Source organism: Crocodylus porosus, unplaced genomic scaffold (genome assembly GCF_001723895.1).
Source record: "Crocodylus porosus isolate Cpor-Errol unplaced genomic scaffold, CroPor_comp1, whole genome shotgun sequence".
NCBI lineage: Eukaryota > Metazoa > Chordata > Crocodylia > Crocodylidae > Crocodylus > Crocodylus porosus.
In genome coordinates this window covers 81,761,139-81,785,797 of record NW_017728906.1, presented here as the reverse complement: position 1 = coordinate 81,785,797, position 24,659 = coordinate 81,761,139, and the positions used below count along the sequence as shown (strand labels likewise).

At 43.3% G+C, this 24,659-nt stretch overlaps 1 protein-coding gene across 1 annotated transcript in view; it reads left to right on the top strand.

Annotated features, from left to right (window-relative positions):
- Positions 1-24,659, top strand: part of LOC109305469 (gamma-aminobutyric acid receptor subunit gamma-3) — a 283,352-nt gene that overhangs the window by 240,760 nt on the left and 17,933 nt on the right. Inside the window, exon 5 of the mRNA XM_019528473.1 lies at positions 6,529-6,681. Coding sequence (XP_019384018.1) covers positions 6,529-6,681 — 153 coding nt within the window. The remainder of the gene's footprint in view (positions 1-6,528; positions 6,682-24,659) is intronic.

Here is a 24,659-nt window from a genome sequence, read left to right as displayed (position 1 = left end):
AAAGGACTTGTAGCTTTCTTAGAAATGAAGGAGAGTTTAGTGGTAAAGTCTCTAGTTTAGGAGTCAAGAGATTTTGGCCCAGTTCCTGGCTCTTACATGGACCCCTTCTGGGACCTCAGAAAAGTCACTTAGTAAGCAAAGTGACTTTTATAATTTGATGCTTCAGTGCTCCATCTATAAAATGTGATTAATGATTTGTATGTTCTCTCACCTTTTGTCCAAGTTTATTTCAATTGCAAGTCATTAAGCAAGTCATTCAATTAAAGCTAACCTGTTTAACGGCTTCTTTGCCTCCATTTTCCTGAGCAGGGACCAGAACAGCACCCCCACTGGACCCCCTCAGGACCCAGGGGAGGCTCACCTAGGTCAAGGGTCATTGAGGATCAGGTCAGGGAACTTCTGGAGTGACTCGATGTATTTAAATCAGTTGGTCCGGACGATCTCCACCCCAGAGTGCTGAGGGAATTAGCTGAGGTCATTGCGGGACCCCTGGCATGGCTTTATGAGCACTTGTGGTGCTCTGGTGTAGTGCCAGAGGACTGGAAGAGGGCCAGTGTTGTTCCTATCTTCAAAAAGGGGAGGAAGGAGGACCTGGGGAATTATAGACCAGTTAGTCTTACCTTGATCCTGGGTAAGTTTTTTGAGAGCATTATCGTGGCACATGTCCACGAGGGGCCAGCAGGGGAGATTATGCTCAGGGGCAACCAAAACAGATTCATTAGAGGCAGGTCCTGTCAGACCAACCTGGTGGCCTTCTACGACCAGATCACCAAATCCTTAGATGCAGGAGTAGCAGTGGACATAGTCTTTCTGGACTTCCAGAAGGCCTTCGACACTGTCTCTCACCCCGTTCTCATTAAAAAACTGGGGGACTGTGGTGTTGACACCTACACAGTCAAATTTGTCGCCAACTGGCTTGAGGGCCACACACAGTCAGTGGTGGTGGATGGGTCATTTTGGACCTGGAGGGATGTGGGCAGTAGTGTTCCACAGGACTCGGTCCTCGGGCCCACACTATTCAACATCTTCATCAGTGACTTGGATGAGGGGGTAAATAGCACCCTGTTCAAATTCGCTGATGACACTAAGACGTGGGGGTGTGTGGGCACGTTAGAAGGAAGGAATAGGCTACAATTGGACCTAGACCGGTTACAAGGGTGGGAGGATGAGAATAGGATGGGATTCAACACTGACAAGTGCAAGGTACCGCACCTGGGGAGGAAGAACAAGCACCATACCTACAGGCTGGGGAACGCCCTTCTTGTCAGTGCAGAGGCAGAGAAGGATCTTGGAGTCATCATTGATGCCAAGATGAACATGGTTTGGCAGTGTGGGGATTCAGTCAGGAAGTCCAACCACACCTTGTCATGGATCCACAGATGCATCTTAAGCAGGTCCAAGGAGGTGATCCTCCCCCTCTATGTGGCACTGGTCAGGCCGCAGCTGGAGTACTGCTTCCAGTTCTGGGCGCCGCACTTCAAGAGGGATGTGGACAGCATGGAGAGGGTCCAGAGGAGGGCCACTCGCATGATCAGGAGGCAGCAGGGCAGGCCCTATGAGGAGAGGCTATGGGACCTGAACCTGTTCAGCCTCCACAAGAGAAGGCTGAGGGGGGATCTAGTGGCCTGTTACAAACTAGTCAGAGGGGACCAGCAGGCACTGGGGGAGTCCCTGTTCCCCCAAGCACTGCCAGGAGTGACTAGGAATAACGGTCACAAGCTGGCAGAGGGTAAATTCAGATTAGACATCTGGAGGCGCTACTTCACTGTTAGGGCAGCTAGGACCTGGAACCAACTTCCAAGCAAAGTGGTGCTCGCTCTTTCCCTGGGGGTCTTTAACACAACGCTAGACAAACACCTCGCTGGGGTCGTTTGACGCCAGTATCTTTTTCCTGCTAAGGCAGAGGGTCGGACTTGATGATCTGCTGAGGTCCCTTCTGACCCTACTAACTATGAAACGATGAAGAGCAAAATTGGCCTCTTGCCAGGTGCTACTGTAATACAAATAATATCTGTGTTTGTACTCAAGTGTGTTGGCCAATAGCGTAACTAGGGGTGGGGCAGGGGGACATTCATCCCAGGTACTAAGGAGGGGTCCCAGAATCACCCCTACAGCACCCCACAGAGTCTGTTCCACAGCAGCATACCTATGCCACAAACTCCAAAACAGTCCCTGGTTACTGCTCTTGCTACTATTTTAAGAGCAACAGCCAGGGCAGGCAGAGCAAACAGCAGTGGCAGGAGCAGCTCTGCCAGGGACTGTTTAGGAGTTCCTTGAATGGGTAAGGTTGCTATCCCACATGCCCTCGCCCCATCACAATCCATACCCCTCCACTCAGGACCTATACCCCTGCCCTGTCTCTTGAACCTCCCCCGCTTCTCACCCTCACTCTCAAAGCCATATATTCTCCCAGCCCCCAGCTCTTGGAAATGCATGCTCCCCCACCCACTCTCAGAACCATACACCCCTCCTACGGCACTGTGTTGCCACACGTAGCAACAAGGATGCTCTCTATTTTACCTTTTGCCATTCCCAGATAATATCTTCTTGAGGAGAACAAGATTGAGCCTCAAAATATAGCACTATGACCTTAAGGAAGGGGAGTTGTTTTCCTCTTTAGAGGGATTTGGGCTTGCCTTTGGATATGTTTTTTCTCAAGGTTCCTGAAGATTCTTTTTCGTTTTATTATTTTCTGCGGTTTTGTTCTCCCCTGTGCAAGAATAACATCCTCAAACACAGCTACCCTTTCATTCTCTCTTTGAAACTTTTCCCTTCACTTAGCCTGATTTTTTACACTAAATTGTCTATATCTGTGCCTATATGTCTGCTTATCATATTACATCTACAGTATCTGTGCTGCAGTCTATATCTGTGTATTCATTCCTTCCAGCTTCAAATATTGTTGTGCCATATTCCATTCTTGACTGCAATACTCAGCTCTTAAGGACAGAAAACAGACTTTTTTTTGCAGAATATTTTTTTCAGAAGGAAGGGTGGACAAACAGCCTGTGTGCAGTCTATTTGCAACATATCCACCGGCCCCCTATTAATTTCCAAGTTCAACATGGTTGCCTTTTATTTTTAATTATTCCATTGCACTTTCCCCAGCCTCTTTAAATAATGCTATCTCTCTCTGCTTCTCTTCATTGTTTTTATCGTCTTCTCTTTCTCTTTATTAAATGTGTCAATTTCTCCCATGTAGCTCCTTCATGCATTCCCTTTTGGGATGTCTCCACATTATCAGTTATCCATTAATCATGCATACTTTATTTATAAAACATGTTTTTCACCTTTTTTCTTTCATTTTCTTTTAACTTGGTTAAAGGTTATTTCAGTCTTTCTCTCACTTGTAATGCTTTTAGGGACCATGTGCATGAAAGACATTTCACAAAATTTAATATAACCAATGTAATCTTTAATCACAGCCAAAAAAACATTCAGTGTCTTACAAAGCATTTATTCATACGCTTTCTGTTATTAGAAGATTATATGCATTTTCCTTATTAGACTTTAATCTGCCTCAACTTTCAATGAACCATTATGCCTCTACTTGAGAGAATAACAGAAATACCTCCAGGGATTTGTTCATCTGTGCCACTATCTCATTCATAGTCATGTGGCAGTGAACTGTTCCAGCACTGATTAAACAAAATACTACAAAGACCTGAAAGGATATTGTAGTTAATTGTTTTAAGGTAAATCACCTTTTTGGGCTTTTGTTTGTTTGTTTGGGGGTAGGAAGAGAAAGAATAGAGGCCTCGTATCTGTGGTGTTGTCAACATTCCCATTTGGAAACAGAATTTGTTAAGGAAGTAGATTTTTTTTTACATCAATATGCATTTGAATTTTTAAAGGAAGGATCATCCTTTTTCAATGTGGTCTTAACAACACAAGAATTAACCCTTTCTTGGGAGCTCCAGGAGGGGGGAAAAACCCCCAGACAATATTGAAAATAGCCATGTGTCTGTCTGTTGCTTCTTTTTTGTTACGTTCCATTCACACTGGCCAACATTAAGAGTTTTGTTTGAAGATAGTAGATAGAGTAATGACCTAGTCAAGAGACTAGGGTTCTTTGTTGCTGACTAGCTATGTAACTTTTTTGGACAAATCAGTTCAATCTTTTGCATTTCCATGTCCCAGAAAGACAAATGGGTAGGAAGTATGATGCCAAATCTCATTTTAAAAATTCCCAAAGGCACATATGTGCATCTTTAAGTGTGTGTATGATTTTAAAAAACATGGAGAAAGTGATCCTTACCATCCTTTTGAAAAGGCTTTGAGATTTAAGAATTACATGACAGCTAAGTATTTAATTACTGGGAAAAATTATTAACTTGCTGCACCTGCCAGGATCAAGTCATTTACTTGCATTCATTTCAAAGATACGCAAATTCTAGTTTCAACACTTTACAGAACATTAAGAAAATACCAGAAATATAATAACGATGGCATCATATATTTGACTAAGCCACATGAAACATTCATTACTAAATTGGGGATATTGAAATATTATCAATACCAATGTTTAATATTATATTAAAGCTCCCTGGAAGACTGGGCTGTACTGTGTCATATGATCATGTGGCAGAAACCATGGTGTGAGGCTGAAGAGGTATCTACAGTGCAAGGAAAGATGTGTCCTTAATAAAGGTTAAAGTAGGAGTGAAGACAAAGTAGTTTGGGTAAGCGCATGTTGAAATCTACTGAGGAACCTTAATGTCACCGTTATTTTAATCCAGATTAAATTATTTGGGTTAGTCAAACAGGGAATGAATAGAGTTTCCACCAATTGAGCTTTCAGTGTCAATGAATGAGTTATAAACTTTTGGGAAGGGAGCTTGTGTGCCTCATCTCTCATAAAGCAATGCAGAAATCTAGAACTCTTGGTTCAGAAATGATACCTTTTCTTAGACCAACTAGGAAACTGGAAAAAAAAATTCTGCAAGCTTTCAGCCTCAAATGTCCTTATAAACATCATTTTTCCACAGAGGGGGCTGGAGATGGAAGTCTGTCCCTCTGGGTCCATGAGGGTGTCTCTGTGAGTTGTTCTGAGGTGCTCCTTGTTGTGTGGATCAGGTAGGATTCTTTTCCTGGATGTGTCAGATGGCAAGCAGGAAAATTTAAAAATCTTTCTTGTTGTTTTGCAATGAAGTTTAAAATCCAAAATCAGCTAAAATTTGGCATCTTCCATGTTTCAGGGAAGTATTTTGTAGCCATGTTGGTCTGAGACAAAAAGAAATGCAAAAGTCTAGAGCTCTTGGTTCAGAAATGATGCCTTTTATTAGACCAACTAGGAAACTGCAAAAAAAAAATCTTTTTCTGTAAGCTTTCAGGGTCAAATGCCCTTTACCAGGCTCTGGGAAAATTAAAGATTCCTTTACTTCCAAGGAAGGAATCCTACCTGATCTATACAACAAAGAGCAACTCAGAACAACTCAAAGAGACACTCTCATGGACCTCTGGGCTTCTGACAGGCTTCTGTATCCGGCTCCCTCTGTGCAAAAATGACATTTATTTTTACTATCTTTAATTTCCCCAGAGCCTGATAAAGGGTGTTTGAACCTGAAAGCTTGCAGAAAAAAGATTTTTTTTTTTTTCAATTTCCTAGTTGGTCTAATAAAAGGTATCATTTCTGACAGGAGCAATGTGTAGGGGGTACACAGGGGTGCATGTGCACCCCCTGAGAGCACTGGTGCACCCCCTGTCAGTTTGCCAGTGTAACTGGTAGGCAGGGGGGCAGGTAGGAGCACTGGCCGGGGAGCAGGGCCACCAGCAAAAGTGGCTGTGCCACTTCCAGAAGTGGCCGTGGGAGTTCGAGAAGTGGCATGGCCACTTTTACGGTGAGTGAGATCAGCCATGGGGGACTTCCCCCACCCCCAGCCAGCGGGATTGGCCACCAGGGGCACTCCCCCAGACAGCAGGATCGGCTGATGGGGGACCCCTCCCCAGTTGCTGACTGGTGTCGGGGGGGCATGTGCCCCCCTGACTCAAGAGGGACCAGACACCCATGATTTCCAAACCAAAGGTTTTTGCATTTCTTCTTGTTTCAGACCAACATGGCTACCAAATTCATCTCTCATAAAGATCCAAGGAACTTATTTACTGCTTCAGAAGGGACTGTTTGAAGCCAGCCATACTTGAATTTTGGTATTGGGATGGAAGGGGATGGGAATTGGAGTGAAACAGTTGCTGAATTTGAGGAAGAATGGTAGTTTGATAGTTCTTGTCATAGATTCCAATGGAAATTCCAGTCCTCAGGTAGCTGAGATGCCTTTGGAAAACCTACTCATGAATATCAGGTTTCTCTTTTCTATGTCACACCAGCTGTCCAAAAAATGACATTATCTACCAAAGAGATAAGAAACTGGTAATTCCTTTCCATTGCACATCAGTATTAGTGCACTGATGCACTAATATGATGAACACATGAAAATCTTTGATATGCTTAATATTTTGTAAATTTTATTCTAAAATTGATCAGCGGCTGAACTCATCACAATATCATTTTTTTCTGTACTATTGTTACAGGTGATTACATAGTCATGACGATCTACTTCGACTTAAGTAGAAGAATGGGATACTTCACTATCCAGACATACATTCCCTGTATATTAACTGTTGTTCTTTCCTGGGTGTCATTCTGGATTAAAAAAGATGCCACACCAGCAAGAACAGCATTAGGTAAGATTTTAATCATTTCCCTTTATGCTATGTCTGTGTGCTGCCATTTGAAAATTACAGCTTATTTCCAAGCAGAAAAATAATGGTTATGGGTACCACACATGTCCACCTCCTGCAGTCCCGAAAACTAGTCACCAAAAGAGACTTTGGAATTTAGCTTTTAAAAGGGTAATTTAAATAAACTATTTTGCCACCAAACAAAATTACACTACCACCTATTTTAGTTGCAACATATCCCAGAATTAATAGTTTCCTCCTTGTTTCCCCTGTGGTATTCTAATAACATTTTTGACTTATAATCATAGTTGATGTCTTCCTTCCCTTTTTTTCAAATTGGTTCTTGTGTCTTTGTGTATTTATAACATTCCTATGAAACTGGTAATGTTAAATGTAATAAAACAAATTTATCCAAAAAAAAATCCACTTAAATTCACATTTAGGTACCTGTTTTCATGGGTAGTGGAGACCTGCAGCTCCAAATTGCCTCAGAAAAACAGGCTACTGGCATAAGTGCAGATTTAGGTGATGAAGTTTAGGCTACACTTGAGATTTATGACCATGTGTTTTAAAATAGAATATACAAGCTTAAGTCTCTACAATATGCAAATAGGGAAGTATTTGATTCAGATTTGGCTGATTCAGAAGACAGTGATTTGATCTGGAGATTCGGATCACTGTCCTGAATCAATTCAGCCACATAAGCTTTGGAAGATTCAGCACTGATCTGGAGATTTAAGAGATTTGGCCATAGACTATAATGGGGAATCACTAAAATACCTATAACTATGTCATTTTTTCTAAATCTTTTCCAAATCTCTTTGGAGGGGTTTTTTTGGTCTCCCAATTTGATTTGGAGATTCAATCCAAATTGGGCCGAATCTTCTCTGAATCGAATCAGTGACCGAAGTTGTGCACACCCCTACTGTGCAAGTATCAGTGTCATGGATTCACCCCAATACCAAGAGAACTCCAAGTTCTCTTTGGGGTTCACTGTGTGGCATGCATGGATAATTTCCCAAATTAGATTTACTCCTATGTCGTTTAGTCTCTATTTGTAGCTAGTGAGAAGCTGGGTTCAGTTTGCCATTTTCATATCTGTAAGTATTATAGCATTTCATACAAACGCACTTTTATAATTTGATGATTTGACTGGAAGATAATCAAAGGAGGTATTTTGCACACACCCAAGGCAATGTCTGCCTGTAATGGGAAATCAAATTTTCTATAGAAAAGGCATCTGGGAGAAATGGCCTTCCAGCCAGAGGAAGTCCAGGAACTGCAGAGTGACCAGAACTTTCTAGAGGATTCTGGTGAGCAATTAGGATAATGCTGGTGTGGGCAGGAGAGGGAGTGAGGAACTGGCTTTGGAGGCTGGTTAGAGTCTAGCTATGAGAGAATCATGATATTTGGCTCTCAGGCTTTGGAGTTTCAATGGCCCCAGCACCCAGGGCTGGCAGAATCAACAGGAAGACTGAATCTTGGAGAGACTGCCAGATCTCTCATGAAGGATAGAGTATATAGCCAGATAAGAGGGTAAAACACTTTTCTTGTCTTTTTCTTCCTGCTTCTGAAACTATGGTCACTTTTGCTTGCACAATTCTTTTCTTTTTTTTGTTGTTTTTTCTCCTTACTGATTGCCTGTGGAGAGTGATTTCTGGGTGAGTAAGGCCAGCCCTTTCTATGGAAAGGAGGACCAAACATTTCTTTCATTTTAATCATGAAAAACTGTGGATTTGGGGTCACTTTTTTAACCCAAAAATTCAGGATTTTTTTTATCAGAGAAAACCAGGATTCCTGCTCATGAGTCAGAGCTTTTGGCAAGAGTCCCCTCACTTCAAGAAAAATGGGGTGAATTGGTGTCTCAGAGAGAGATAGTCTTTTTAAGTGCTGGTTAGTGCCCAAAATGGTATGTGTATTAGGGCTGTGTAAAACTTCGGTCCCTGATTTGATTCAATGAAGATTCAGCTTGATTTGGTGGCTGAATCTCCGAATCTGAATCTAATTAGGAGACATTTTAATCTCTCTGAATCAAATAAGAACCCTCCAGATCAATTCAGAAAGATTCAGAGGTTCAGACATAGACACAGCTTTAAATGTTTTTTCTACATACCTCAAGGTACCAAGTGGCTCATCAATGCTGTGATGCTGGGGCAGATGGAGCCTCCCACAGGAGCATGGGGGACTCCCCAGTGTGCTCAGCAACAGACCTGGAACTGGACCAAAAGCACTTCCGAACCACTTCTGGGTCCACCAGGGAGCATTCCCCCCGCCCCCCCGGCTCAGCAACTGGTGCCTCCTGGGTCTGGGGGGCATGGACTATCACCAGAAGTACTTCTGGTCCACTTCCAGTTTTGCCACCAAGCACATGGAGCCCCACTCCCCATGCTCCTAGGGGATGCTCCATCTGCCCTAGCATCATAGTGTTTACAAGCCATGCTGGTACCTTGAGGTATATAGAAAAAACATTTAAAGCTGTGTCTATGTCTGAATCACTGATTCTCTGAATCAGCATTGACTATTTAGATCTGGATTCGGCTGAATCGAATTGGGGACAGTGATCAGAATCAACAAATCAAATCACTGTCCCTGATTTGGGCTGAATCCAAATTGAATAAGACTTGTTTCTCACGCCCATCATGTGTATTGTGTTGCTACAAGGCTGATACAAATGGTCCTCTTTCTTTTTATGAATATCTTAAGTAGATGGGGAGGGAGAGGGAAGGGCAGGGGGTACACAGCACAGAGAAAGGGTAATGTTCTCATCTATTTTGGGGAGATTTGTGTCTTAGGAACATGAAGGCACTGCTACAATGGGAAGATTTTGCAGAGCCACTACATAGGTGAGATTTTTTTGTGTAAAATTTTCCTGTACTCACATAACAAGCACCTGTAGGTCATCATGGTCCAGTCCTGTTTCTATACAAGAATCATGTTTTCAAAATATTCAGTGACTAAAGATGATATATTCTCCTTATGGAGCACTGGCATATCCCTAGTCCTAATACCCAGCCTTCGCTGCAGCCAACACTCAATGCCTCTGAGGAAGGCTTGGAAAAATAAACTCTGACATAGCTGAAGAGGAAAAAAATTGCCTCCCAGCCCCATGTGGCAACTATCAAAGCATAGGGAATGTCCATAGTAGAGTATAGGCATAGCTGTGACTAGATCAGCAGCTGTCCACCTTCTTGAACAGCTCAAGTGATGATGTGCCCACAATTTCCCTAGGGAATCTATTCTACTGCTTCACTGTTTTTACAATGAAGAAGGTTTGGGGTTTTTTATATTTCATCTAAACCTACTTTGCTGCAACTTCAAGCCACTGGTTTATGTTCTGTTCTCTGTGGTAAGAGAGAAAATGTATTTTCCCTCTTCTTTATGGCAGCTCTTCAAGTATTTGAAGAATACTATCTTCCTTCCTCTTACGTACCTTTTCTGCAATCTATTTCCTTCAACCTCTCCTTGTATGCCTTCCAAGCCCTTTATTATTTTTTTCACCTGTTTCTGATGAGGCCTAATCAGTGCCAAGTAGAGAGGTACTCACCTCTCATGTCTTGCATGTAATGCTTCTATGCATGCACCCCAAAACCACATTTGGTTTTTGTGTGGCTGTATCACACTGAAGATTAGCATCGAGTATGCAGTCTACCAAGACTCCCAGATCCTTCTCCATAGTCCTGCCACCCAGCCAGGTGTCACCGATTTTGTTTTTGTGGTTTTTTTAAATTATTCTTCCTGAGGTGTAGCACCTTGCATTTGTCAGCATTGAACTTCATCCTGTTAGCTCCATCTCAGTTTTCCTTTCTGTTGTTTTCCTATCCTCCAGTGTATTCACAATCCTTCCCAATGTCAGGTTATTTTCCAGCTTGCTCAATAAGCTCTCAATTGCAGCATCAAAATCATTAATAAGCACATTAAACAGCACTAGGCCCAGGACAGACCCCTGTGGAACTCCACTCAAAACCTCCTGCCATTTTGACATGGATCCATTTATAATTGCCCGTTGCTTGTGGCTATTGATACAGTTGTCTATCCATCTTACAGTAGTTTTGTCTTTATGAGAAGGTCACGTGGGACCTTGGCAAAAGCCTTTCTGAAGTTCAGATACATGATGTCCTCAGCATTCCCTTTATCCATCCAAGTAGTTACTTTGTTAAAGAAGGCAATCAAGTTTGTTTGACACCATTTATTCTTAGTAAATCCATGTTGGATACTGTGAGGTTTCGGCTAAGACATAGGCAGCCAGGCCTTCGGGTAGACAGACCCTGAAGGGCAACCAGGAGGTCAGCTAGGTGGGGATATAGGTTACTAGGGCATGAGGTCAAGGTCCAGATCAGTGAAGCTGAGAGCACAGGGCCAGATCCCAAGAGAGTCGAGAGGGAGATCCGAGAGACATAGTCTAGGTTGCAAGCCAAAATCAGAAGTTGGGAGAGTCAGGCGTCAACTTCCAGGGAAGTTCCAAGAGCAGGGTCAGGGAAAGCCAAAGTTGAGTCAGAAGCCAAGATAACCAGAGAGAGCAATGAACATGAAGCTTGCTGGACCAGATTGAGGCTGTTGTAAAGGTGTGCCTGCAGCCTGAGACTCCAGGTGTGCTTAAATGGCTTGACTGGCACTCAAGCAGCCAATCCAGTTACAGAGAACTGGGGCAGTCACATTGGCTCAGTATTGAGGTGAGGTGGAAGCTTAAGAGGTTGGCCTAGCCAGGCCTGACTGACTAGAGGCCCTGACAGACATCTGTGCTCAGTTTTTCCTCCTTCAGATGTTTGCAAATACCCTTTTGGGTACTGAGGTGAGGCTAAGTAGTCCATAATTCCTCTGATCTTCCTTTTTGCCTTTTTACAGGGGCACTATGTTGACCATTTTCAAGTCCTCTGGTACTCTCCCATGATTTCATGACTATCATTGCCAAAGGCTCCAAGATATCCTTGGCCAGTTCCTTTATTACCTTGGTTTGAAGCTCATCAGAACCTGCTAACTTGAATCCATTCAGACCTATCAAAAGCTCTTTGACACACTCTCTCTCTCTCACCTTGTTTTATTCCTTATCCAAGTAATCCTTGTTAGTTTTATGGTTGCAGCTAGTTTGGCTGTATTGTTCTTCTAGCAGGTGTCAGGAAAATTGAAATGTCCCATCAGTACCATCTTATGGCTTTTGGATAATTTTGTCAACTCCATAAAGAGTGCCTCATTCACCATTCCCTTTGACTTGGTGGCCTATAATAAATCCTCACTTTTATATCAGTTCTGTATCTTTCACCTTTTATCTTCACTGAAATACTTTCTGGTCTTCTATCTTCTTCCTCCTGAACTAGGAAACAAGTGTATGTATTTTTGACATAGAAGGTGACACCAACAGCTTTTGTCTCAACTCTGTGCTTCCAAAACAGTCTATCCCTCAATGTTCACACTCTAGTCATAAGAGCTGCCCTCATGTCTCTCTGATACCAGTCAGATCATCATTCTTTTTACAGGCTGTGACTTCCAACTTATCTTGTTTGTTCACCATACTTATTACATTTGTATACATGCATCAGACATATTTTGCGTTTCAACCTATTTCACTTTTGAATTTCTTGTTTGTCTTGTGTTCCTCTGTCCCTTTCCTACAGTTGAGCTGCTTCTTCTGGTCCTTTCTGCTCTGAATGATTTGCTCTCCTGCTGTAGGGTTTTGTTCACCATCCCCTGTGGAACCTAGTTTAAGGCCCCTCTTACTCGGTAGGCCAGATAATGCCAAAATATTCTCTTTCCCATTCTGGTTAGATGGATCCATCTCTTGATAGCAGTTGTCCTCCCCAGAACATCCATTCATTGTTGAAGAATCCAAAGCCTTAGTTCAATACTACAGCCTTTAGGGCTGCATCCACACAAGCGTGCATGCATATCATGTGGCATCTCAAAGCTTTTTGAGATGCCACAGAAGGCATGCCATGAACTAGAAAATGTTCCTTGCACTGCAAATATGCAGCACAGACTCTAAACTTGATACTGAGGAATCCTGGCATAAAAAAATGCACTGGCATTTTTGATATTGGGGAATTCTGGCATGAAAAAAGCAGCATGGGGAGTACACTCAGAGCATGCTCAGAAGCAGCTGGAGGCTGGGTCCTCCAAGGAGATGCTCCAACATCCAACCAGAGTGCTGCTGCATGCCCCTGCTGCTCCAGCATGCTACTTAAGTGTGCTGGAGAAAATAAAAGTGGGGCATTGCTGGCAGCAGTGGCTCAAGAGAAGGCTGGAATCCAGGCTCTGTCCTGGGTTGTTCTGGGGCCTGCCTGACACCCAGGGTCTGCCCTGGACTGTGCAGGTCTGGAAGTCACACAGCCATGAGGCCACAGGTAAAAGGGGATGGATGCTGTCACAAGTGTCAGCAGGTCACTGCCAGAATTCTGCAGTGGGTAGAGGGTGCAGGGGCCACTCTAGGTTGGGGCTGCTGTAGCAGTCCAGCTGGCACAGAGGACTGTGGCACAGCTGGCACTAGTGTCCTCAAATACCAACTGACTGGGTCTCAGAAGCTCCTGAAGGCAAGTAGCCCTGAACTGCTTGCCAGGGCTTTTTATAATGCTGGTGCCAGCAGGGGTGCTGGTCCTAGCCTCTAGTTCCCCCTGGCTGAAGTCCCAGGAGGAGCTAGGCAGGTTCAATTTGCCCCTAGCAGCACAATTTTCCCCACACCACAGTGCATGTTCAGACACGTGTGCTGAGGCACAGATTTCCAGCACAAATTTGTGCCACTGATATTTGAGTTGCTGCAAGTGCACGTACTTGCATGTGTAGATATGCCCTAGCTGGCCATTTGGAATGTCTCAGCCCATACCTATTGCTCCAGCTGGTTCATAAGTGAATCAGAGCAACTGCTTATCCCACTTTAATGCTGAAAATAGACCTTTGTAGGCACTAAACATAATACCTTGAAAAGTGCTCAAGTGACTTAGCAGTTCAAATCTCACTGTAAGTTGATGGGTTTCTAAGTCACTTTGGTATTTCAGAAAGTTTTACCCTACTCCATAATGACCATTTTTCATTCATTCCTACATTGCTGTGTACTTATCTATTGATATTTTTCAGCACCTGGAGTTGTTCCACATCACATAAATAAAACTAACGTTTTAAAGAAGGCATGGTAGATAGGAACCTTACAGACTAACTGAATCAGCAAACAAGAGCTTATTTCATCGGATGCTGTGAAAGGACAAGCCCAATTCAGGTTGTCAATAAACCATAATAGGGCAATCTGTCCTTTTAGGAGGGAGCAGTCAGCCCTGTTGAGAGAGGCCAATTGTAGAGCATTTGGATAATGAGGGAGTGTCCCACTAAGAGCTTAAAACCCCAGAGAAGAGAGCAAAAAGGGAGCAAAATGGGGAGGGAACAGTTTGTAAGCAGGAGGCAAGCTGTGAGCAGAACAAGCTTGCTATCAAGCTGCTGTGCTGGGGTCAGAGCCAGACTGCCCAGAATAGGGCAGAAGGGCTTTGTTTTGTTTTTTCATTGGTTTGCTGCTGAAAGACTATGCTTTATTTGGCAGGACTAACTGAGGAGCTCCTGCGGGAGCAAAACTCCTCTGCAGAAATCAGCAAGCTATGCTGCTTACATAAACCCATTGGGACAAAGAGGTTACAAAAGCTAATCCAGGCAATGGGATAAGAATCCATAGTCCCTGTTTAGACCAGACATCACACAATCCAGTCTTGCTCTGCAATTTCATGTTCAAATAGGCTTTTAAAGTTTCACTGTATACAAACAGCTATTCTGAAGTCAGTGATGGAATGTCTAGGAAGATCAAAGTGTTCTGCCACAGGCTTTTCTGTGACAGGCTTTTTCCAGGCTTTTTTAACTTGTGTCAGTTCAGTGTCCATGCATTTTTTCACGAAGCATTGCCCCATCTGTCCAATGTATACACCAGAGGAGTACTGTAAGCATGTGGTAGCATACATGATGTTGTTAGAGGTACAGGTGAATGAGTGTTATGATGTGTTATTTGATCCAGTGAGGATGTGCTTTATATTGGGGTCACAGCTTGCATCTGGGTCCATTACAAAGCCTTGCGCTTCAGTGGGAATATGAGTCAGGTAATCTGTTTCTTGGCAGATGCTGCTGAAAGTTGGGGAGTCTGCCTGTAAGCCAGGACAGGTTTTTCCCCTCATGACTACCTTGAGATATTCATCATTTTCCAAGAGAGGTTGGAGGATATTAATAATAAGTCTGTGGTGTCCACCCTGGACACTGTAGGTGACAACCGTAGAGATTCTGTTATCCTTGTTTCAAAATTGCTATTGTAGCAGGTCAGAGTGGGGTCTGAGTCTGGCTTTTTTTATTTAAATGGTTTGTGTTGTACTGTGTCTTGAGTGAATTTGTATTGTAATTGTAGGAATCCTTGCTCATGATCCTTAAGTTTACACCCTGATCAGTGGGATCAGAGTAGATATGGTTGTAATATAGAGGTCAGCTGTAGACAATGGATCTAGTGATGTGCCTAGGATGAAATCTGATAGCATGAGGGTAGCAATTGCCATTGATGAGTTTCTGATACAACATGGTGGTGATGTGGCCACTGTAAAGCTTCATAACAGTGTCTAGAAAATTAATTTTCTGGGTGAAGTATTCCAGAGTCAGTTCGATGGAGCTGCAGAATTTATCAAAGTTCTGGTAGAATTTCTCTAGAGATCCTTCCCCGTGTGTCTATACAATAAAGATACTGATGCACCTGATCTGTATCAGGGGAATGAGAAGGCAGCTGCGGAGGAGGCATACTTCAAGGTCTGCTGTAAATAATCGGAGTATAGGGGGAGGCATACACATTTTAAAATTTTCAAATAACGAAGCTGAAGGACAGCAGAAATCTGTTACTGAAAATAGCCTGTAAATAAAGGCCTTCCTCTAGTTACTGCTTTGTTTCACCAATGAAATTAAACGTCAGCTGTTCTCCTTTCTTCCATTGAGTTGAATCAGCCTTTCTTAGTTAATGGCAAGGAACGTGTTTAAGCCAGTAACAGTTCAGTATGAAGAATATATGCAAAGGAACCAATAGAAGGAGAGGGGAAAAACCCAAAATTCCGAGAACCTGGACAAAAGCAGACAAAAGCATACTTTAGTTAATAAAATGCAAATAATGCAACATTAAGAATCACTCTACACAAGGTCAACACAAAGCCCTAGATCACAACGATGTGTCGTCTCTGAGTATTCCCACTCACCTCTTTAGATGGAAAAAATACATAAGGAACAAGTCACTCTGGCTAAGTACAGACAGTCAAAAAGCCCAAGGGGGAATCAATCTAAACTTTGCATGTTTCTCTAAGCTGCATAGATTGGACTGTTAATGAACAGAACTTATGTTTACTCTTTGGCTGGGAAAGATAGATGCCTGCACTATGCTGGGGCCAGAAGGAGGTGGGGGTGCATCTGCATGCTCCAACGTGCTGGACGTTACCAAGGGCATGAGAGTGCAGCCAGGCAGGGGCCATCCCTCATTGCCAGCACAGGCTCCCAATCCCCTGCTTTCGATGCAGGGGGTGGTGGAAATAGAGCCTCCCTCCCCCAGTCCCAGAACCCCCTCGGCTGAGGTCTGCTCAGCTAGGGGTGCCTTATTTCCTTCCCCACGCAGCTGGGCTGGCTGCACAGCCATGCCTCAGTGAGTCTCTGCCTCTGACCCACAGGCAGGAGGGGGAAATGAAGCCCCCTGCCCCAGTCTCAGACCCCCCAGAGCTGAAGTTCTTGAGCCATGGACAGATCCCCCATCCCTGTATTGGCCCCCCTGAGCTGCACAAGACCCCACGCATGGGAGGGTTTCCTCCATCCCCAACCAGCCAGTCCAGCTCTGCAGCCCTGCCCTCTGCAAGTCTCTGCCTCTGACTCACAGGGAAGAGGTGTGAGCCTCCCCCGCCCCCCACCCCCAAGTCTCAGCTAGGGTTTTCTCAACTTCGGTGGGGGGCACTGGGATGACAGGCTCAGGCAGGACACTGGGCTGGGGAACAGGCTTTGCTGCCTCAGCTCTGTGACAGCTCAGGGATGAGACCTGCCTGGTTTGGCTGGAACAGAGGAGCACTGGTAGAGGGTAGTCCACCTGCCAAAAGGGGTTGTTAATAGAAAGCCACAAAGCATTCTGGGATGCTGGGGACTGTGACCTAATTTAAGTCAGGTGGGGATATGGAACAGAAATTTGATAGACTGATCTAACCTAAACTGATTATATCTAATACTGCATCCATCCAAGTCTATCTTAATCTGGGTTCAGCTATTTTGAAACTAGTCTGTGTGCACAGAACTTCTGTTCTATTGCAGATTGAGACTAGTTTCCAGTCACTTAGGGCATTGATACATGTACTTTTTTGTGCTGTGACACTCCTGAGATCCAGCGTGTTGGAGCAGGCTCTATTAATTGAGCACACGAGCTGACGTGCCCAGTGCTGCATTGTATGCATTTGTATAAATGGCAAAATGTGCATCAGCACTAGGAAAATGGCAATGGTGTGCTTTTGAACTAAAACACCTCAAAGGTGCTTTTTAGTTCAAAAGCACATCACCACCATTTTATCAGCCCTGACTCACATTTTGCCATTTATACAAATGCACACAACGCAGTGCTGGGAGCTGTGTTGCACACACATCTAAAAATGCTTTTATACCAGTTTGTGTATGACTTCAGTTCCTAGCCTCTAGGAACCCATTACCACATGGAGGTAATGGGTTCAGAATGAGAGTATGAAGTGAGGATCTTACACAGAGTGTACATAACTAAAATACCTGGCTTCCTTTGGTTAGACAGATCTTTGCAAACCCTCGGTGAATAAACTGTAAGAAATACTTAAGTCTTACCTTCAAGGATCCTCCTAAGACAAGTGGCAAGGTTACTGTGCTTAAGGCTTACCAGTTTCTGTAGCCATTGTCACACAAGGGAGTGATCAGTCTATCATCCCATCCAGCTGCCTTTGTCTTTCTGGTCAAAATGACTAGGTACTGCTTTACAGCTGGACTATTTGGTGGAAGGCCATAGCAAGAGTCTTGAGAAGGGCTCAGACTTGCACTTCCAGACCCATATCAATGCCTCAATAGTTCTGCTGTCAACCCCTATAAAACATAGGCTTCATCAACTGAGTGGAAAGTAATGGACAGGTGAGCCACATGCCCTTGTGCACTATTAGAAATTGACTCTTTCCCAGTGACCAATATAACATAACTCTTCATAATACTCACCTAAAAAGAGCTGGAGCAATGAAAAGACACTTGCATAATTTGAACAAGAACTTTGCCTCAACTTAAAAGCAAGCACAAATTGTACCCACATCTCAAAATGGTGCATGATGCATTTGTATGTAATACAGCCAACAGCTAACCCCTAGAGCAATTCTGGGTCTTTTATAAAATTAATGCAAAGTTCTTCAAAATGGATTATGAACTCAATGGGACAAATTTTCCCTGATGGAACTGTATTAATAGAGTTACATCAGGAAATGTCATAGTTTGAAATGAATGAATGCTGAGCTAATGGCAGCTACTTGAGTTTCATAAAATGAAGATCTTATCCCCTTCGACACAGTGCTCAGGAACAAGCTATTTATATGCTTGAATAATGAAACACAAGGAAGGATATTTTGTTGTGAAGTGAATAATGTAACTGTAATAGTCCTGACTGCAGCACTTACATATTGAAGACATCAAATGCTTTTTTAAAAGATTGGGATTGTTATCCATGAGTTACAGCCTGGGGGTTTTAAAGCATATAGGTGAAGTGATTCATGCCAAGTCACACTGTGAGTCACTGGGGAGATGAGAGCAGACCCTAGGAAACCTGAATCAGGCTCTAACCATTAAGAAATGCTGCCTCCCTCTGTCAGTATATCCACTTATAGAAAAGGAAATGTTCTGTAGTATTTCAACTTCTCATTAATGGAAAAAGTCTTTTTCTAAAGAGTCCAGTCAAGATAAATGACTAGGATGTTTGAAAAATATTATTGTAGGAAGATAAGGGGGTGTCTTTTTCCTGAAAATTAAGATGTATTCAATAAACTACCTCCTCTTTTTGGAGTTTCACACACACCATGAACAGCTAACATTAAGGTTATGCTACTACAGAGCACCTTGAAATTGCAGGTTTAACAAATGCAGCTTGTGAAAGCTAATGCTGTGGGGACGTTCATGGACATGTAAAGTCATGTTAATAAAGACAAGCATCGCTTTCCTTTCAGTTCTGTTTGTCAGTTATGTTCATTTTAAAAATGAATTGGTGCTCTAGGTAGGTGCCAGGACAGGACTTGAAGGTGTAGGAAATTAAATTTTCATTTACAACCTAGATACAGCATTGGTTCCTGTGGTGCAGTTGATGGGACAGTGTGGGAAAAATGTGCCAGCACTCTTATACGGAAGAAACCCTTAGGAATGAGGAGTAGTTGAACCCTCTTCACCATGCAGTCTGTGGCTCTGTGTTGAGGAAGACAGTTATTTGCATAGTAAAGTCCAGCAAATATCTATGAGGTGGCAATATTTTAAAGTAATTATTCTAATCAGCGACCTAAAAATGTTCTTATATATTATGCATCCTCTGAGCCATTTTCTGCTGGAAAATCTTATACAATTTATAAAATGGCATTTTTTATAAGGAAGGCAATGAAAAAAAATCACATGGGCACTAAAAGGTTATTTACACATATACAAACACTTTTGACTGAAACTGTGATTTGAAGCTGTCAGTGGCTGACTTAAAAGCCTGCTGAAATAGTTCAACAGCATTGCTAGTTTTAGAACAGGGTAAGAGACTTTCTTTATTGTACCAATCTCCCCAAGTAAGGGACTTACAATATGGCCTGATAGGGCACCTACAGATGAGCGCACATGTATGGTTTTATGGCACGTGTAGTTTGCCACATGCAGACAAGTGTGCACATGTACTTTGCCACATGTGGGTGTTCATCATCCTGCTAATTTGCAGTGCAGTGGGTTTTTTTGACACCCAGAGATCCCAGTGTAAAAAAACCCCATGCCTGAATAAACCAGGGCAGTGTACATGGCAGCAGCATGTACTGCCTGAACCTTGAGCCTGGCTGGCCAGAGCCATGCTTCAGCTGCCGGACAGGTTCTGCAAACTTGGATCACCACCACTGGAGCCTCAGAAGGCCCCTAGGACTGCCCATAAAGCAGCTGGGGCCAGCCCAGGTGCTGGCCTCAGTCTCCCCTACCCCACCCAGAGCATTTTTCCCCATGCTAACCCTACATTCAGGGGCAAGCACTGGGGTAAAAAGCAGCGGCATGGATTTGTGTTGTTCCTTTTTTTCCCCATGACTACCACACGCCCCTGCTCAGGGGGATGCAGTCATACAAGTCATGAACCAGCAACCTGTGATCATTCAGAATATCAGCTAAAACAAGTCCAAGGCAAAAAATAGAAAGAAGAATGTGTTGTTGGTGGTGTTTGGTTGGTTGGTTGTTTTTAAGTGGGATCCTTTCTGATGTATATGGCATCTGTATACTATACTGAGATGATTTAGAAACACATAGGAGTGTTCTACACTTCCTTTCCATCCCTTGTTTTTATAGTTTACTGTAACATATTTGAATGTTTTAAAATAATATGCATTAAAAGTACAAATTAAATTGTACTTTTAATATGCATTAAAAGTACAATTAAAGAATAAATGGAATTCTTATTATTTTAAAACAACATGTTATTACTTGAGCTGAAATCAGTAAGCCTAAACCTCAAACTAAATAAAAGATGATGGATTATGTTGGTTTCTTAAAAAAAAACAACAAAGAAAAACTGTGCATAACAAGTACAAGTAAAAACCTTCAGGCATGCTTACCTGTGGAAAGGTGATTCTCAACCAGCATGCCACAACACCCTGGGGTGCCATGAGATCTTTTCAAGGCTGTCATGGGGTGCCACTGTTAGGTTTTCAAACATGATTTGCAACATAAACCCAGACATTATAAATAGAAATCCATAGTCACAGTGTTTCTGAGTTCTTTGTTACAGAAAAACTATCCTATTTTCTGTATGCAAAAAAGAGTGAAAACTAAGAGCTGGCACATTCCACATTCCAGTCTATCAAGGGTTGACTCAAGTCTATAAAGGTTGAGATCCACTGCATTAGAAGCTGCCAGCAACAGTCAGTCACTGCAGCTGGCCAGTGACATCAGGGTTAAACGCCGGCTGGCAAGTATAAAAATGGCAGCACATGCTGCGGAGGCAGCAGAGAACTACTGCCGATGCCGGCAGCAGAGAATTCGCTCCCCACAAGACCCAGGGGTCAGAGCCAGCTGAAGCAAGCACAGGCAGAATGAAGCGGAGCCCCTTGACGACGGCTCACATGAGACGGTGAAGGAACGTCCGGAACGAGGACATCGCTAGAGTGACCCGGGGGGATGAAGTGGACCGCAGGTGGGAGTGTGGAGACAATGGGACACTGAATTCCATCAGAGAGAAGAGGACCCCGGGAGAACCCCGGAGGGGTTGCTGTCAGGGCAGATATCACCGCCGGACCTGGATGGGTCATTGAGCAGGTGGGAGAACAGACGCTGAGGCTACGGGAGGGAAAAGAATACCTGTTCCCCTTAGAGACCCAGGAAGGGTAGAAGGGAAGCCAGAGGGGCAGGTTGCCCAGTGATTTTGTTGAGGCATTTTTTTTTTTTGGTTGTTTTTCTAGGCTACAGGTGTACAGGAGGGGAAGTGGGTCCCCAGATAGTGAGGCCAGGACGGAGTCCCAGAGGGTTTGGTCCTGTCCTTAGGTTTTCCCTCAAGGGGAGGGTGACGGCTAGGTGGGCCTTGGAATACGAGGCTCCAGTCATGTATGCCTCCCCACCCCCCACAGAATGAGGCGGCTGCTGGACAGACATCTCTCCACGGGAGGCAAGAAGCCAGGGTGTAGGGGTGGCAGAGCCCTGTGAATAACCGCCGGGTGAGCCACAGGCCAACAAGTGCACCCACAGGACAACCCCGAACACTGAGGTCCAACAAATTGTGGCAAGCGAGCACAGGGTTGAAGACTTGAGCAGAAGACATCAGCTCAGGCAAAAGCACAAACCCGTGAGGCGCTTGCACCTATCACTCGAGCAAAAGCTGCCTGAGAGCAACTGTTCAAGGCCTGGCGGCTACAGAGAAGATAGTGTAAAATATGAAATAGCTTGTGATAATTTTAATCTTTTTTGCAGGATTTTCCAGTACAATAGCAAAATATGGTTTGTTATTAAAGAGATAGAGATAAAACAAGAACAAGAGTAAAACAGAGTAAAACAAAGTCGCCAAATCCTAAGCTATCCAAGCATCTATACACATTGCTCAAACCATTTAAATTGGCCTGGAACCCCATACTGTAGAAAACAATTCTGCACTGATGGAGTGTGGGCAAGATGATCAAATGGATATATAATTTCTATTTTGTTCTATATCTAATTTCTCCTTCCCTTTCAGCCTCCCTTCCAAATCCCAGTGAATCTGCAACACTTATCTAGTTCAGTTCCTGTCTCATTATGGCCTTTTATATTACATTTTCTTATGCTATCACTGCAGGGTCTCAGAGCTACCTATGACTAAAAATCACATTTCTTTCTTCCTCCTCAGATGACAGGATGTAAATTTCAGACAGATTTTAAAAAAATAACAAAAAAACTACTTGAATACTGGGTTTTTGCAAGTTTGTTAATGCTGAGAAATCTTACTGTAATTCACATTTCATCTCGCATAACATTCCATAGTCTTGATGTAGTGCCTATAAAAGCTCTGTCTCCCAAAACTGCACTTCCCTCTTTTTTTTCCTTTTTTGAAAATTTCATTGTTTCAAAGGAACATTTGTATTCTTTGGAGAACATAGTCACTCAATGAGAGTAAGTCTGAGTCTCTCTGTTAATGAGGGCTTATTAGACTACTACCAAAAGAGAGGTTGTGGCCATGATAGTCCAGGAAATATGCAAAAAGCTACATTTTTTTTAGGGAAAGGCCCTTTGTGCCCAAAGACTGTCTATCTTTTCCAACTATACAGTTGGTCCAATAAAAGATATCACCCCAAAACCCTTGCTTCCCTCAAGAGAGAAACTTTGCATCAGGTGCTGAATTCAATTGAAAGTCAGTGCAATGTACTAAAATGATGCATTGCTGAGCATGAGAAAAATTGCACTGGAGTTTTTCAGGAGCTTGTAGTTCATAGATATATCTAAGCTAGTTTTCAAGCTAGCTTACTCACCTAAGTCAAGCTGCAGCAGCATAGAGCTCTGAACAGGCTGTAAATCTAGGCTAGGGACAGAGATTTGGGCTGATCTCTGGGATGCCACATGCAGCACCATACCTAGACTCCTGGTGGCCCCAGATGACTTTAAGTATCAACTCCCCCCCCCCCCCGAGATAATGATAATATTCTGACAACAGAAACATAACCTACCATTTTCGGGCTCCCTTTCTGTCTGGGCCTCAGGCGGCCTCTTGTCAACAGCCCTAGCCACATCTACATTTCAATACCTGATCTACGTGGCTTAAATCTAGTTCAATTATGTCAACACAGGCAGCTGTCATGCCTTATACTGCAGTATAAGAGGACCCCAAAGTTGAGGGCCAGTACATTCAGTGCAAGGGGTTGTTGAAGAAGAGGAAGATTCTTTAAAGACTTTTTCTAGTTTCAGCAGAATCTTCCCAATCTTGTCTAGATTTGTTTTCAGTGAGGTGCTGAACAGGGATTTAGGGAGCTGAGAAGGGCGATGGACACACGTAACACTTAGGATAGTTTAAATGTAGTTTAAACTAAAGCAGACAGATATACAAGCCTGTTAAACTGGTTTAAAGCCATCTAAAACAGTTCAAAAATGTACCCAAAAAATTAATTTCAATTTTTAACTAGTTCACTGTGAATCAGCTCAGTGTTACATGTGGACACCACATGTTCTGTGATATGGGTCTGTTTGGTCCTCTAGGCTTCCCACACTGCATTGTCTGTCCCCGCCCCCCTGCTCCCATCATCCCTTACTGCTGCAACTGGTATTCAGCCAGAATGCTATTGCCCTCTTCCCCTTTATATTTTTCCTTTTGCTGGAATTTTTTTAATCAATGAGTTTGTTCAAGGAACAGATGTGTCCTCACTTCCTATTCCACTGCAGCCCCCTCATCATGTTCCCCCTCCAGCCCTGGGAAGCAAAAATTGTGGATTTCCCCTTTTGCCCCTCCCCACCACCCCAAATTCAAACAAAGATGCAGCAGACTCCAGTCAACTGCAAAGTATTGAAGTTTATGAAGCTTAAATTTGGGGAAGAAGTGAAAGCAGAAAAGTGAAAACACCCCCAGCTACAGGTCTCCCCACCACCCCACCCCAGAACTCCCAAAACACAGGTGAAAGCACTGATCCCACATTCATCCATTCCAGGGAATACTGAGCTAGGTATTCGTTCCCACCTGTTGGTATCAGAGCCACAGAACTTCACACAATTGAGAACCTGATCCCTATCACTGACCTTTGAGAACAGTTCAATTGAGAATTCTTCGCAGTCAGTAACAATTTGGAACAAATCAATTATTATGTCTGTCCACACTAAGTTTACCATTTGTAGAATGTAGACATCTAGATCTTGATAATGTAAACTTTCTGCTAATGTTTAATGTTACTGGCTCTCCTTGTGATTTTTTTTAAATACATTGAATAGGATCTGAAGAGAAGTTTTGATCTGTATTGAGATTTTAGTAGTCCACATCAAACATTACAGATCAAGTATTAGCACACTTTGGTGAAGATAAGTAATCTGTATATACTGTTGTACTTGCAGAGTACTGTTTGCTCAATGATTTTACTGTGAAACATAATTTCTGTCATTGTTTGATATGTCAAATGCTACATGCTCTACAAAATACTTTTATAGTTAAAGTAATTTCATACAAAACAATGTTTTTCATAGAATCAATGAGTCGGAAGGGACCTAGACAGATCATCTAGTCTGACCCCCTGCCATGGACAGGAAGCAGCACTGGGGGTGGCAGGGGTCATAAGACCCCAGCCAGGTGCCTATCCAGTCTCCTCTTG